Here is a 15566-nt window from a genome sequence, read left to right as displayed (position 1 = left end):
GGGGAGGGATGGGTCCTAGGGTTACGATTAGGGTTGCCACCTAACCCACAACAAGCTAACGTGCTATCTTGTTCCTTTCTACATCACCTTTCACTCTCGCAAACCATAGTTTGTGTTTGTTACCGTTGAAAAAGAAAGGGAACATGAACTTTTTACCGATTCATTTGGCCCTTGTGGTCGAGTCTAACTAACCCTCTAAATAGAACAATTTTGCAACTAAGAAAATTCTCAAATTATTGAGGATGAAAATGGGTTTTTAAAGTCTAGAATCCATTTATTTTGAATATTTTATCATTTTGTATTTTCATTTTTTTTATGTCGTGTTCATAATTTGACATTTTATTTATCTATGGCACTTTAAATTTATAATTAAAATAAAGAGATAAAAAAATACTAATATATAGTTTTTTAAAAAAATTGGGAATATAATAGTATATTGTGAATTTCTTTTGTCGATTCTTTTTTTTTATGAAAATTTATTATTTTTTATTTTATTTTACTAATATCTATGTTGTTTCCTCAATGAGTTTTGGATGAAGAAAAAACAAGGTTCGGTGTTCCCAAGGAAATCTATCTACCACATGAACTTAAGATTATTTATGATGTCATCACAACAACTAAATCGTTCTCGCACCAAATCCAAAGCGACTTGTCGAATCACAAGGTGACGTGGGCAACCTTTGGGTCCATAAAACTAAAAATTAAAAAGTATCTCAAATTTAATTAATTTAAATGGACAACTTTTTTATAAAAATTATCAAAAGAACCCTTGAAATCCAGGCAATGATTAAACCCTACAGATAATTAAAAGATTCAAAATTTGAGTCCCAATTACAGTACAGTATGGTAGGAGGTTTTCTTTCCGATAAAAAGTATATCTAAGAATTTTGATCACAAATACTTTTTAATTTATCTTAATAATTAATAAAAAAAATTATAGGGTTTGATTCGAATAGTTAAATATTTAAATTATCAAAAAAAAAAACACTTCATCATATTTTTAAAATTTACAATTAACTATTATAATATATAATGACTACTCGATAATATTTGCTATCGTTCAAAATTACTTAAACTCCAGGGAAATCATTTTAACTTATCAAAATTATTTTTAAATATTTTTAATACAAACTTAGTAACCACTGTAATGTTATAATAGCTAATACAATATTATTATAATATTGTAGCTATTATGATAATAGATACTCCATAATTACAATAGCTAGTCTTAATTATTATTCTTGACACAGTTAATACTTACATGTGATGTTTCATAATAAAAGATTTATTCTCAACATGTGTGAAATGGATCATAAGTCACTTGATCACCCATGCAGGAGGAGGCCAGATCTTTTGGTTCAGAATCTTCTAGATCAAAAGAGGCCCTGCATATTCATTGGTGGGATGAACTGGACCCCACCTATTTAACAGGTAGGGTACAGTCCACTCTTCCAATGAACATGCAAGGGTCCAGAATTGGTCCAGGGATCTTGGACCAGAGGATCCCTGCCCATGTAGGAGTGACTTGTGGGGTGGGTAAGCAGGGGACCTGCCAGGGCCCCACTTTCGGTGGGACCCTAATTAATTTATTTTAATATACTATAAAAAATATCGATATTATTATATATATATATACTAAAATCAAAATTTTATCGCCACATCATCACTGGTTTTTCTCTTTTTATTTTCGTAAATGAACTTTTCTTACTGAATCCCTCTTGGCTGAAGCCCTAACCCTCTCTCGCTCGTGATTGCTGATTCTCCTTGTCATTAGCTCCCTCACCACGACGAGCTCTCACAGGCGCCCTCCCTTGAGCCGCCCTCACTCGTCGCGCCGAAGCTAGGGTTTCCCTGTTGTGCCCTCCCACCCTCGCCACGACAAAGCTCCATTTCCGATAAAAGCTAATCATTTTTAGAAATTGCATGATTACTCTTGCTTTTTTTATTATTTTGGATCTGTGTTATACCGATATATAACACAATTTTATTGTTTTCGATCAGATTATATTGTTTGTATTGCAAATTCCAATTCTCTATGAATGTTGATCTATGTCATAGTTTCGTACATGCTTTTTCTTATTAATGATTTTTAGAAATTGGATGATTACTCTTGCTTTTAAGTTTTATCTATGTTAAAATTCCTTAGCGAAACATGATTTGTTTATGTGGTTTTGCTTTTGAGTTATATCGAAAATTAAATTATCACTTTTGTCTTATTATATTTGTACTAATTGGTATAGTAGAACTTAAAGAAAAATGATGCCTAAAAAATACTCTTCTAGAAGTGCTAAAAGGAAAAAAAAAATAGAAGAGAAGATAACTCAATCAATCAAAGGTTCTATGGATAAATTTATTTTGAAAGAAACAAAAACACAACAAGAAAATTTGATTAACAATTTAAATAATCAGAGCGCACAAAAAAATCATTCTGAAGAACAAATAGAAGATGTGTGTATTGCAAACATTAAGGGTATGGATCAAGACAAAAATAATAATGAGAAAAATAAAAGCATAGATCATTCTCTAAATATATTTGATCCAAGAGTTTGGGATGACTTTGATACAAAAATGAGAGATTTACTCATTGAAAAATGTCTAATTAGAGAGGTTAATTTTAAATACCCTCATGACGAACTTGGTAGACATATTTTCTCAGAGCATTATAATAGAGTGCTTCTAAACAAAACAAGTCATGTAAGAAAATGGCTAGTTTATTCAAAAGAGTTAGATAAAGTATTTTATTTCTATTGAAAGCTTTTCAAAACACTGCAATCATGAAGTTAATTGGCAAAGAGGGATTTAGAGATTGGAAACATCTAAGTGAGAAGCTTAGAGAACATGAACAATGTCGTGAACACCTGGCTAATTTAAGATCCATGGTGGAGTTATAGGTGAGATTGAGGAAAAATGAAACAATTGACAAATAATTACATGAACACATTAAAAATGAAACATACCATTAGAGAGGGGTCTTGATAAGAATTGTAGCAATGGTAAAATATTTGGACATTCCGTGAAAAGAATGAAAACTTGGAAGATGATTCAAAAAGTAATTTCATGAGCTTGATTAAGATGATTGCCAAGTTTGATCTTATAATGCAAGAACATCTTCGGCTTATTAAAGAAAAAGAAATTCATCATCATTACCTCAGTCATAAAATTTAAAATGAATTGATAACAAATATGTCATTAAAAGTGAAAAATATAATCATTGAAAAGGTCAAGAAAGCTAAGTATTATTCAGTGATACTTGATTATACTCCTAATGCAAGCCACAAGGAACAAATGACTTTAATATTATGGTGTGTTGATGTGCCATGTATTTTTATAAAAATTAAGGAGTACTTTGTAGAATTTTTGAATATTGGAAACACAAGTGGATTGAGTCTTTTCAATGAATTGTGTGATACATTAGACTCCCTTGGTCTTGATATTGATAATATTAGAGGATCAGGTTATGATAATGACTCCAACATGAAAGGAAAACACTAAGGCATTCAGTAAAGATTGTTTGATGTAAATCCGAAAGCTTTTTACATGTCATGTGGTAGTCATTCTTTTATTTTGGTGATTTGTGATTGACTAACTCTTGTGTTAAAGCAAAAAAATTTTTTTGGAGAATGTCAATGTATATATACAATGTTCTCCAATTCTATAAAATGTTGGAGTATTCTACTTGATTGTTTGGATAATTTAACACTTAAGTCATTGTGCACCATGAGGTGGGAAAGTCATATCAAAAGTGTCAAAGCCATTAAATCACAAGTTCAACAAATTAGAGAAGTTTTACCTAAGATAGCTGATTTAATTGATGATACAAGATTATCAAGGGATGCATTGTTTTAAATTTTTGTTAAGCTAGGTAATTTGGTATGATATTCTCTACTTGTTCGAAAAGGCCTAGAATCTAGAAGAGTGGGTTCCAAGTGTTAAAAGAAAAAAAAATTCCCATTTTTTTTAAACATGTTCGTCCATTCCTATTACTTATTTTTTTATTTTTTAAGTGATTTTTATTCTATCTTCCCGGAGAAGTCACTCCGGGGAATTCTGTTTCATTTCAATCATTCCTTTACTGTACATGACTTTATAATCTACTTTATTTGAATTTGATAACATAAACTCAGCATGTAAATCTTTACAATCTGAAATGATGTGAATTGATGTTGCGGTGAAATAATTTAAAGGGCTTGTTTTTTTTTTTTTTGAGAATTATAAGGAAAAAGAATTTGCATAAGCCATAAAATCTGTTAAAGAATTGCTTCCAATATAGGAATTGACCTTGTATTTCCTGAGAGATGATAAAGTTCTAAAAATAAAAGATAATTTGATGAGATTGCTAATACTGAAAAAGAACCACAAAAAAATTGAAGAATGCTTTAAAACTGATTATTTTCTTGTTGTGGTATATATTGTCCTTATGGAGTTGAGGGGTAGGTTTTAGCAATTGAATACTTTTGAAGAAATGTTTGGAATCTTATTTGATGGAGAACAATTAATGACATTGGATGAAGATGATTTGAGAAAATATTGTGTGAATTTTGAATCTGTTCTAAAAAAAGGATGATGTCTCTGATGTTGATGCACATGATCTACTTTTAGAATTACGAATATTGCAAAAGATGATACCTCTGGAAGCATATGACACAAATAAATCTTGAACAACTGTTAAAATTTTAGATTGCATTGAAAATGGATGTTTTCCTTATGGTCGTGGTTGGTTGCCTATTAAATTTTATTGATTATTCCTGTGATTGTAGTATCGGTTGAAAGGAGTTTTTCAAAATTAAAATTATTAAAATCTTATTTGAGAACTATAATGATTCAACAGATCGAATGACTTAGCAATCATCTGCATGAAAAAAAAAACACATTGGAGAATATCTCATATAATAACATAATTGATGGCTTTACTTAAAAAAAAAACCTAAGAAGAGTCTATTTTAAATAATATTGATTGTTGAATAAGTTATTTTGAGAAATTATGTAAAATATTCTCTAGTGTAGTTTCTTCAATTACATATTTTGACTTATTTTGATTATGATATTCAATTAGTTTTTAAATATATATTTGACTTTTCAAATTAATGTAAGATAGAAGACTCAAATGAGTAAATCTATAGTTTCATATAGGGTCTAATTTTTCTTAGAACCGCCTCTGCATTCATGCAAAAGGTTAGTGTACCAGGTGAAACTCCCCTTAATTTACTTTTATTTTAGATCATATGGGAGAGGCCCGAGGTGAAGATTATCACCTTTACTATAATAATCTTATCTGCTATAATAATGCTAAAAGTAGGAGGATTATCAAGATAAAAAGAAAAATAGAATAAGACGTTCATTTATATTAAAGGCGGGATGTTAGATTTGGATATTTGAATTATTAAAATATAAAAATAAATAAATGTAAGAGGTCCTTTTTGATTTATTATTTTTTTTAAGTATTCTATTTTTAAGAGTTTAAAATTTTATTTTAGATAAATTATTGAATTTGTGATTAAGATACTAATATGTTAGCGTTAGTGTTAAACTAATATTTTTAGAAGAATTATTGCTTCTAAACATGAAATTTATAAATGTTATAATTTAGTTTTTTTTCCAATCCAAATGAGCTTGTCTGGCCCATGAAAGCCCAAAAGTATTGAGCCCAATTGCATCAGTCAATCTGATCGTTCCTTGTGACATGGTTAGCAACAGTGTGGTCGAGGCATCTGAAAATGATCCAGACATTTTAATTGTTTTAAAAAAAATAAATAAATTTTTTAAATTTTTAGTCTAAGCACCTGGAATTGCTACAAGAATCTTGATTTTTTTATATTATTTTTTATTTTTAAAAAATTTAAAATTTCTTAAATCTTAAATTCTAAAGGCCCTAAATACATATACTTGTAAACATCTAAATAATTTTTTAATTTTAATTTTTTTAACTTGTACACTATAACCTAACTCTATATCTTAAAAGTAAAATTTAATTGACTTAACTTCTGAACTAAAAAAAACACATGGATCAATTTCAGTGCTCAGTGTCAAGTCATTTGAGATGCTTCGATCAATTTCAGGCGCCCCCAAATCAAGTCTGGACAAGTCCGCAATGAAAATCTGGACTGTAACAAATATATATACAAATACATAGAGGCAAATTATAACCTACACATTCGTTCGGTACACATTTCTGAGCAACCCTCACAGGTCCAAATGGCCAAGAGTACCTTGATTCTATGTGAGAGTCATCTAAAAATATGCACCGAATAGATATGCAGAATATATATATATATATATATATATATATATCAGGCCGGTTATGCTGGGCGGCGTTCGGTGAGCTCCTGTGCGCACCTATCCACTGTGGCATTCCACCTCACCTTTTCTTTTTTATTTTTTTATTGTTAATTGTTTTTAAACTCTTTCGAACAGGTTTCTTCGCCCTTCCCCTGTTTTCGTCTCGTCTTTTCCTCGCCGCCACTCTTCCCTCTCCGAGGCGCGTTCTCGCCACGACTCTTCCCTCTCCTCGACGCAATCCTCACCGCAGCTCTATCCTTTCCTCTCCTCTCCTCAACGTCGCCCTTGCCGCAACGCATTGGTGGACGCCGTTCTTCGCCGCAACAAGTAGGTTTTTCCCTCACCGCGACGTTGTCCCCTCCTCGAGACCTTTGTGCGACGCTTTCTGAGCACCGCCGCCGAACGTCGTTCCTCGCCCGGTGAGCTTTCTTATGCCCTTCTTTCTAGGGTTTACGCATCTTCTCCTTCTTCTTCAGAAACACTATTTTGACTTAATATCTATTTTGAAAGCATGCTTTAAGTACTCACTCTCTCATCTTTTGCCTCAACTACGATTTAGTGTCTATAGTTTCACTGATTAACCCTCTCTTTTCGTGATCTTGATTTGGTTTTAAATTCTTGATTTTGCTTTTTTATTCATTTCTTCTTTAGAATATCTTGTGCTCTGTATATGTGCTTGCATGAATACTTAACCTAGCAAGGGATATCTGAATTCGGTTTATTCATCATGACAGGTTTAGTTTTTTAAGCACTAGTCTGGAACAGAAATACACCAAGCACTAGTTTTTTTAAGCACTATTCGGTTTATTCATCATGACAGGTTTATTCTCTTTGTGACTTAATTTCTGCCATCTTTATCTTGGTCTTTCTTGCGGATCCCTTATAGACTTAATCTCTGCCATATTGATCTTGATCTGATATGAAGAAAAATATTTGTCTATTTGATTTAAAATGTTTTTGTGGATATATGGTGATATGCAGAGCTGAAGTGTTGATACGAAGAAGAAGAAACACTGTTTTAACTTAATGTTTATTTCAAAGTATACTCTAAGTACTCACCCTCTCTCATCTTTTGCCTCGATTACGATTTAATGACTATTGTTTCACTGATTAGACCTCTCTTTTCATGATCTGGATTTGGTTTTAAATTCTTGGTTTTGCTTCTTTATTTTGTTCTTCTTTGAATTTTTTTTTGTGATATGTATATGTGCTTGTATGAATTCTTACCCTAGCATGGATATCTGAATTCGATTTAATCATCATGATTGGTTTAGTTTTTTAAATACTAGTCTCGAACAAAAATACACCAGGAAATGAACTCATGTGGGTGACATTAAAATGACATTGTATTACTAGCTAGCTCATACACAAAAACAAAATGACCAATATGACTTAATTTTTGCCAACTTGATCTTGGCCGTTCTTGTGGATCCCTTATAGACTTAATTTCTACCATCTTGATCTTTATCTTGATCTGATATGAAGAAGAGTATTTTATTTATTTGATTTATAATGTTTTTGTGGATATATGATGATATGTAGAGCTGAACTTCATCTAAATCTGACATTCCCCAGCAATGGAAGACCATGACAATGAGGGGCAACTATATATTCCCCAAGTTGCAGATGATCGAAAGCCAAAATCTGAGATGAAATTTGCATCACTAGAGGAGGCATTTTCGTTCTATAACCAATATGCACGAGAAGCCGGATTTAGCGCAAGAATAAGCAATAGTAAAAAAAATAAGAGGACAAATGAAGTTGTCTGGAAAACATTTGTATGCTTTAAAGAAGGGCACACAGATGATCAACGGAATAAACAGGCAAAAAGTGATCAACAAAAAAAGGAAAGAACACGTGGTGAAGTTAGAACTGGTTGTCAATCAAAGATTTCACTTGTCAAGAAACAAACTGGACCTAATTGGGTTGTCAGTAACTTCATGGAAAGTCATAATCATCCACTCTCAACTCCTTCAAAGGTACATTTACTACGCTCACATCGTAATGTTTCGGCAGCAAAAAAAGCATTAACTCAACAGTTTTCAGAGGCTAATGTGTCAACTTGTCAACAAATGCGATTATTGGAGATCGAGTATGGAGGGCCTGAGAGCGTAGGTTGCACAGAAAGAGATATTAGAAACTTTGAAAAGAAACTAAGGGATGAACAAAAGGGTATCGATGCTGAAACACTTATCGAGTTTTTTACATCTGAGAAAGAGAAGAATTCAACTTTTTTCTTTGATTACGAGACTGACTCAGATAACAGATTTATTAGATGTTTTTAGGCAGATCATTTATCAAGGATGACATACAATTTATTTGGTGATGTAGTTGTATTTGATACAACATATAATACCAATAAATATGGTTTGATTTTTGCACCATTTGTAGGAGTAAATCATCATCATCAGACAATTATGTTTGGTTGCGGCCTTATAAGTGATGAGAAAATTGAGTCTTTTATTTGGCTGTTTAACAAGTTCATAGAAGCCATGCCTAAAGGTGCACCAAACGTGATCATCACTGATCAAGATCCTGCTATGACGAAAGCCATTGCCCAAGTTTTTCCTCAGACAGTGCATCGATATTGTTTATGGCACATATTAAACAAATTCTCAGATAAATTGCATCCTTTGATTTTCCGTGACTACTATCAAAGCATAAAGAATGTCATTGTAAATTCTACAACACCTGATGAATTTGAGAATTCATGGGAAGAGGTTATCAAATGTGCTAATTTAGAGAAAAATGATTGGTTGTTATTGATGTATGAATTGCGACACAAGTGGGTGCCAGTATATTTTAGCCATGTATTTTGTGCTGGAATGTCAAGTAGTCAGAGATCTGAAGGTTCACATTCATTTTTCAAGAGGTATGTCTCAAATAAGAATTCATTGATGGATTTTATCATCCGTTTCAATAGGGCATTGTGACACCAGAGACACAATGAGTTAGTTGCAGACCATATTGATATGAATGAGCATCAGAGAATTAAGACAAATTGGCCAATAGAAACACAAATGGTTAAGTTGTATACTAAAAAGAAATGGATGGAGTTTCAAAATGAAATGAAAGAGAGTCATGGTTATTATGTGCAACAAAAATCTATTGGAGTTGAGTTGGTAGTTTACCATGTGATGAACTTTCAAAGTTGTTCTTCCTCCAAGCCAAGGGTGCTCACGTATGATAAACAGAGGGACTACATTTCTTGTAGCTGTAGGAAATTTGAGTTTGAGGGCATTCCGTGCAGGCATATGTTAATTTATTTTCGTATCAATCAAGTGTTTCATTTACCTGATAAGTATATACTCAAAAGATGGACACGAGATGCAAAGGTTGGAGCAATATATGTTTTGGGGAACCAAAATTTTATTGATGATCCAAAAAGACTTTTGATGTCAAGACATTCAAGATTATCCAATAAAGCTTCGATATTAATTGATGATGCATCTTTGACTGATGAGGGGACAAACTTCTTGGATGAACAATTCGATTGTATCTATAGCAAAATTCAAGAGAAGAACATTAGTAGAATATGCGAAAATGAAAGTCAAAGGAAGAAATCCATGGATGGGGCTCCTGTTATTCTTGATCCATCTTCAGTAAGAACAAAAGGATGTGGGAAGAGATTGAAATCATCAAAAGAGAAGTCAACCTCAAAGTCCCGGTTATGTCGTGGATGTGGGCATCGAGGTGTGTCACATGACAAACGCAATTGTCCAATTTTGCAGCAAGGGTATGTATTGATTAATCCTATATTTGTATGATAGTTTTTGTAAATCAAATAATTTTATAAAATTTATAAGTATGATGATGTGTCAATTGCCAGATCAACTATAGATAATCAACATAGCAGCGATGAAGATACATATGAAGAAAATTTGGCATCTATAGCTGGTACTATCAAAGTTTCATTTTATATGAAATTATAGTGGTTGATTGATTGAGAAATTAAAGTTAATAATTGTCTTTATTATTGCAGATTCTAACAACATACATTAGGATGATGTTCAGTTAACTATAATCTATTGCAATTAGGTAAATATGTTTAGGCTTTTCTTGATTCACTTAGTAGATGAATTTTATTGGATTTGGTACTCTATGATCAATTTTATCCTTGAAGGATGCCTTAAATGATTTTTTTTACTAATTAACATATGGATTATGCTATGGTATTCTTTCTTAAATTCTCACAATGATTTTTTGTTTTCAGTTTGTTCCGCGGCAGAAATCCATGGGTCGGGTGACTGAGCATCGCTTTTTGCCAACATTTTCTTTTTTTTACTGTACTTGTCTGCTCTGTAGAATCATTTGACTGCTTTCTTCTGTGTAGCATCCAAAGATAGGACTTCTTGAGGGCAAAAATAGCTTGATTGTACAACATCCATGGATAATGTGGATTATAGAATTAAGAAAAGCATATCTCGAGTTGATGCTCTGGTTATGACAATGTTTTGCTATCATCTCTAGACTCTAGACTCTAGACAGCATTATTAATTTAAGATGTTTGTGACTTGTTATGATGCTACATTTATGGGATAACTGGATGAGAATTAAATTTGTATGAGAGATTTTTACTCAATGATTGTACTTTTTTTAAGACAGCGCTATTATCATCCTCATTATGTTTTGATTCAGTGAATGGTAATAAGGATAGTTGAGGGGCTTAAATTAATATTTCTCTAATGTGCCCAATATTTTTACTGTGTGACGATTGTATTCTTGTGCCCTCTTTATCGAAACTAAAACCACACATTGAAAAACGAAATGCCTCTCAACTTCGAGACATCTTGTGACAATGTTTTTCGTTGACATTTGACTTATCTCAAATCCATACATAGTCAATTGAATCGGTCTATAACTTACTGCTAATAGGATTATGATGCTATAATAAAATATTCAAATGGACCTTGTGTCAATATTTTCAATAAAGGGATAATACAAAGTCATAACTCCAGCTACAAAACGTTCATCCATGTTTAATGGTTGCAATAAACTAGTAGAGTTGAAAAAACTACAAGTCCTTATCAATATAATTAAACAGACAACGTTGTTTACCTACTGATTTCTACGTCTCAAATGAAGAAAGTAAGAAAGAAGGTAGTAGCCGTAATAGAAGATCCATACAAAATCACTATTTAATAAAGACAATTACTTTTAATCTCGACTCTATTTAGGTCAACCAAAAACAAATAACTAAAGAAAGACATGGAGAATTGATCTACACATTATTTTAGTGCTTAATGATGCAAACGTTAACTTTAGTAGTGTTAATATTAAGACACAGTCGATGTTTACATAAACAAATAGAAGACTTCAGCAGTGTTAATATACAGGAAGCCAATTCAAATAACAGTTTGCAATAGCATATTTAATCATCATCACTAATTTATAGATAATATAATTATTGCTTTATCTCTTTTAATACATCTTTCAACTTATTTTTTTAAGACTTTTGGAACTTTTCCCTTGAATTTGAACATGAAGTTGTACATGAAATTTCTTTTCCACTTGATGTGGGTGCAGATTTTTTATCCATGGGTGCTTCATAAGCTCTTTTGCCTCCTCTTTAATTTTGAAAGACTGATGTATAACGCTCTAAAAGTCCTGCAAAAAAAATAACAAATCTTTACAAAACAACATTTAGAATATAGTTCAATAAGGCATTTAAATACATGGAAGCGTAGTGATCAAGCTATAAAAAATGAGACAACAATTATTGAGCTCAGTATAAAAAAGGAATTCTGAACCTAATTATTAACCCATAATAATCGACTACAAGAATAACCAACAATTGATTAAGCAATCAATATAACAAATTAACTAATGACCCTAAACATAATTTTTGATAGGGTATACCAACATAACTATTTGACTACCAACATTTTCTAATCAACACTTCAACCAATATTCTTCTTCGTATCAACACTTCAGCTCTGCATATCACCATATATCCACAAAAACATTTTAAATCAAATAGACAAATATTTTTCTTCATATCAGATCAAGATCAATATGGCAGAGATTAAGTCTATAAGGGATCCGCAAGAAAGACCAAGATAAAGATGGCAGAAATTAAGTCACAAAGAGAATAAACCTGTCATGATGAATAAACCGAATAGTGCTTAAAAAAACTAGTGCTTGGTGTATTTCTGTTCCAGACTAGTGCTTAAAAAACTAAACCTATCATGATGAATAAACCGAATTCAGATATCCCTTGCTAGGTTAAGTATTCATGCAAGCACATATACAGAGCACAAGATATTCTAAAGAAGAAATGAATAAAAAAGCAAAATCAAGAATTTAAAACCAAATCAAGATCACGAAAAGAGAGGGTTAATCAGTGAAACTATAGACACTAAATCGTAGTTGAGGCAAAAGATGAGAGAGTGAGTACTTAAAGCATGCTTTCAAAATAGATATTAAGTCAAAATAGTGTTTCTGAAGAAGAAGGAGAAGATGCTTAAACCCTAGAAAGAAGGGCATAAGAAAGCTCACCGGGCGAGGAACGACGTTCGGCGGCGGTGCTCAGAAAGCGTCGCACAAAGGTCTCGAGGAGGGGACAACGTCGCGGTGAGGGAAAAACCTACTTGTTGCGGCGAAGAACGGCGTCCACCAATGCGTTGCGGCAAGGGCGGCGTTGAGGAGAGGAGAGGAAAGGATAGAGCTGCGGTGAGGATTGCGTCGAGGAGAGGGAAGAGTCGTGGCGAGAACGCGCCTCGGAGAGGGAAGAGTGGCGGCGAGGAAAAGACGAGACGAAAACAGGGGAAGGGCGAAGAAACCTGTTCGAAAGAGTTTAAAAACAATTAACAATAAAAAAATAAAAAAGAAAAGGTGAGGTGGAATGCCACAGTGGATAGGCGCGCACAGGAGCTCACCGAACGCCGCCCAGCATAACCGGCCTGATATATATATATATATATATATATATATATATATATATATATATATATATATATATAATATTTTTAATTATGGCGTATAATAGAATATTTTTATCTAGTGAATTGGGCATCAAACAATGAAGTACCAAACCCCTCCTACGCTAATGTAGCATAGGAATGACTCGAATCGTCCGCTAACGAAAGCAACCATAGGATGGTAAACTTAGGATCGTATGTTATTTCTATTTTTAGGGTTTTTAATATGGAATTGGGGGTTTGAGATTTTAATTCTAAATCTAATAAATTAAAAGCAAAGCAAGTAGAAAACTAATTTAGTGCATAAATTAAATCTAACTAAGTGTGAATAATTAATTCATAACATATTGTCGCACTACGTTATGGTTTAACTATCAACACAATTAAACTACGGATCGAAATAGCGAAGTAAAAAATGAAATCTAATCTAAATAATGAAAGACAATACAAGTAATAAAGCTAAACCTAACTTAACTACAATTGCAGAAAATAAAAGACAACATAAATAAAGCATCAAATGAAACTAGCATGTAATGAAACCTAAGTTAATCTATCCTAACTGCATTCGAATAAAGAATAAAATTTAAAGAAATTGAACGAACAAGACAAAGTAAGAATTAACCAAACTAAAATGTATCAAAATAAACCTAACTACTAGTTGAAGCATTTCATCGAAAATGTTGTGAGCATTAATCAAATGAAGCAAGATTAGTACAATTCAAACATAGAAAATCTAGTTCAATACAAACATTCAACCACAAAACATTAACACAAATAAACATAAGCAATGAGCAGAATTAAACTAAGAAAACTAAACTAATTCAACCACAATCCACATAACTTCTTTCGATTACCAAAGACTATCTTTCGTCATCACACGAAAGATCCGACGATCTTAATTTTTAATTATGACGTATAATAGAATATTTTTATCTAGTGATAAAAAAATCTAAGCCGATTGAATGAGGAGTCACACGAGCTTCTAGATTTAGTTCGGTGACCAATAACTTTTTGTATGGTTAAACTGATGATCTCTAAAAAAAAATTAATTTATTCAAAAATTTTGATACTTAGATTATACACCCTCAGAAAATATTTTTAAAAATATTCATCTTTATTAAAATTCGGATGTTATTTTTTAAAACTATTGTTCATAAGGTGTAATTGGGTTCTATTTTGATATTTTTATTATGAAAATTAGTTTATTATGAAAATTAGTTTATTATAATATTTTATTTAATTAAGAAATTATTTTACTATTTTTTAACTCAAATTTCTTCACTAAACCAGTAACTCCGCTCACTTCATTTCATCAGACGCCGTGCAACCTCAATCGGACGACTCAACTTCAACCCCTACATCTATATAAGGCTTGGTCTCGACTTTTTTCCCACCCTCTCTCCTCCAGTATATAGAAACCCTAGCCCTAGAGGAGTAGGAGGTGAGCCGCCATCCGCCGCCATGACGACCCGCTTCAAGAAGAACAGGAAGAAGAGGGGCCACGTCAGCGCTGGCCACGGCCGCATAGGGAAGCACCGCAAGCACCCTGGTGGACGCGGAAACGCAGGAGGCATGCACCACCACCGCATCCTCTTCGACAAGTACCACCCGGGGTACTTCGGCAAGGTCGGCATGCGCCACTTCCACCACCTCCGCAACAAGTACCACTGCCCCATCGTCAACGTCGATAGCCTCTGGTCCCTCGTCCCAGACGACGTCAAGGATGGCGCCTCCAAGGATGGCAGCGGCGCCAGTGCCCCGCTCATCGACGTCACTCAGTTCGGCTACTTCAAGGTCCTCGGAAAGGGGGAGTTGCCGCAGGGCCGCCCTATCGTCGTCAAGGCCAAGCTCATCTCGAAGATCGCTGAGAAGAAGATCAAGGCTGGAGGCGGTGCCGTAGTGCTCACTGCTTGATCCTGTCGGTTAGTTCCATTTCTTGAGTGACGATTTACTTAACTCTTAAAATTCATGTACTTTTGGATTTTGGATCTGTTAAACGTATAAATTATCGTGGTTTTCTGTCGAACGTTCTGGTCAATTCCAATCTTTGCTGTCATTCAAAATTAAGTTTTTTTTGTTCAGGTTTGAACGATCACTCCATGCATTTCGTATATTTCAACTTGATACGTTGCTGTTCAGTAAGAACTCATCAGGAATGAGTTAGATTCCAATTTTCAGAGTTATCTGTAGACAAATATTAGATAAAAATTGGGTTTTTTTTACACGTTGAGGTTCTTAAAAACTGAGCTTGCTGCTTGTTTGTTGTGTCAAATATTAACTTGCTGCTGTTCTGATTGTAGAAATTCTGGATCAACAACAATTTCTTTGCTCTTTTGATTGTAAGGTTTCAAAGTTTTCATGCTAGTCATT

At 33.1% G+C, this 15566-nt stretch overlaps 1 protein-coding gene across 1 annotated transcript; it reads left to right on the top strand.

Annotated features, from left to right (window-relative positions):
- The first annotated feature begins 14593 nt into the window (after nt 1-14593).
- On the top strand, nt 14594-15525 carry LOC122043009 (60S ribosomal protein L27a-3-like). Its single transcript, XM_042603434.1, has 2 exons — nt 14594-15118; nt 15279-15525. The coding sequence occupies exon 1, from the start codon at nt 14658-14660 to the stop codon at nt 15108-15110; it is 453 nt and encodes a 150-aa protein (XP_042459368.1). The 5' UTR covers nt 14594-14657; the 3' UTR covers nt 15111-15118; nt 15279-15525.
- Nucleotides 15526-15566: the final 41 nt, after the last annotated feature.

Source organism: Zingiber officinale, chromosome 2A, assembly GCF_018446385.1.
Source record: "Zingiber officinale cultivar Zhangliang chromosome 2A, Zo_v1.1, whole genome shotgun sequence".
Taxonomy (NCBI): Eukaryota; Viridiplantae; Streptophyta; class Magnoliopsida; order Zingiberales; family Zingiberaceae; genus Zingiber; species Zingiber officinale.
Note: the sequence above shows the minus strand (reverse complement) of the source record. Positions and strands in the feature narration are given on the sequence as shown.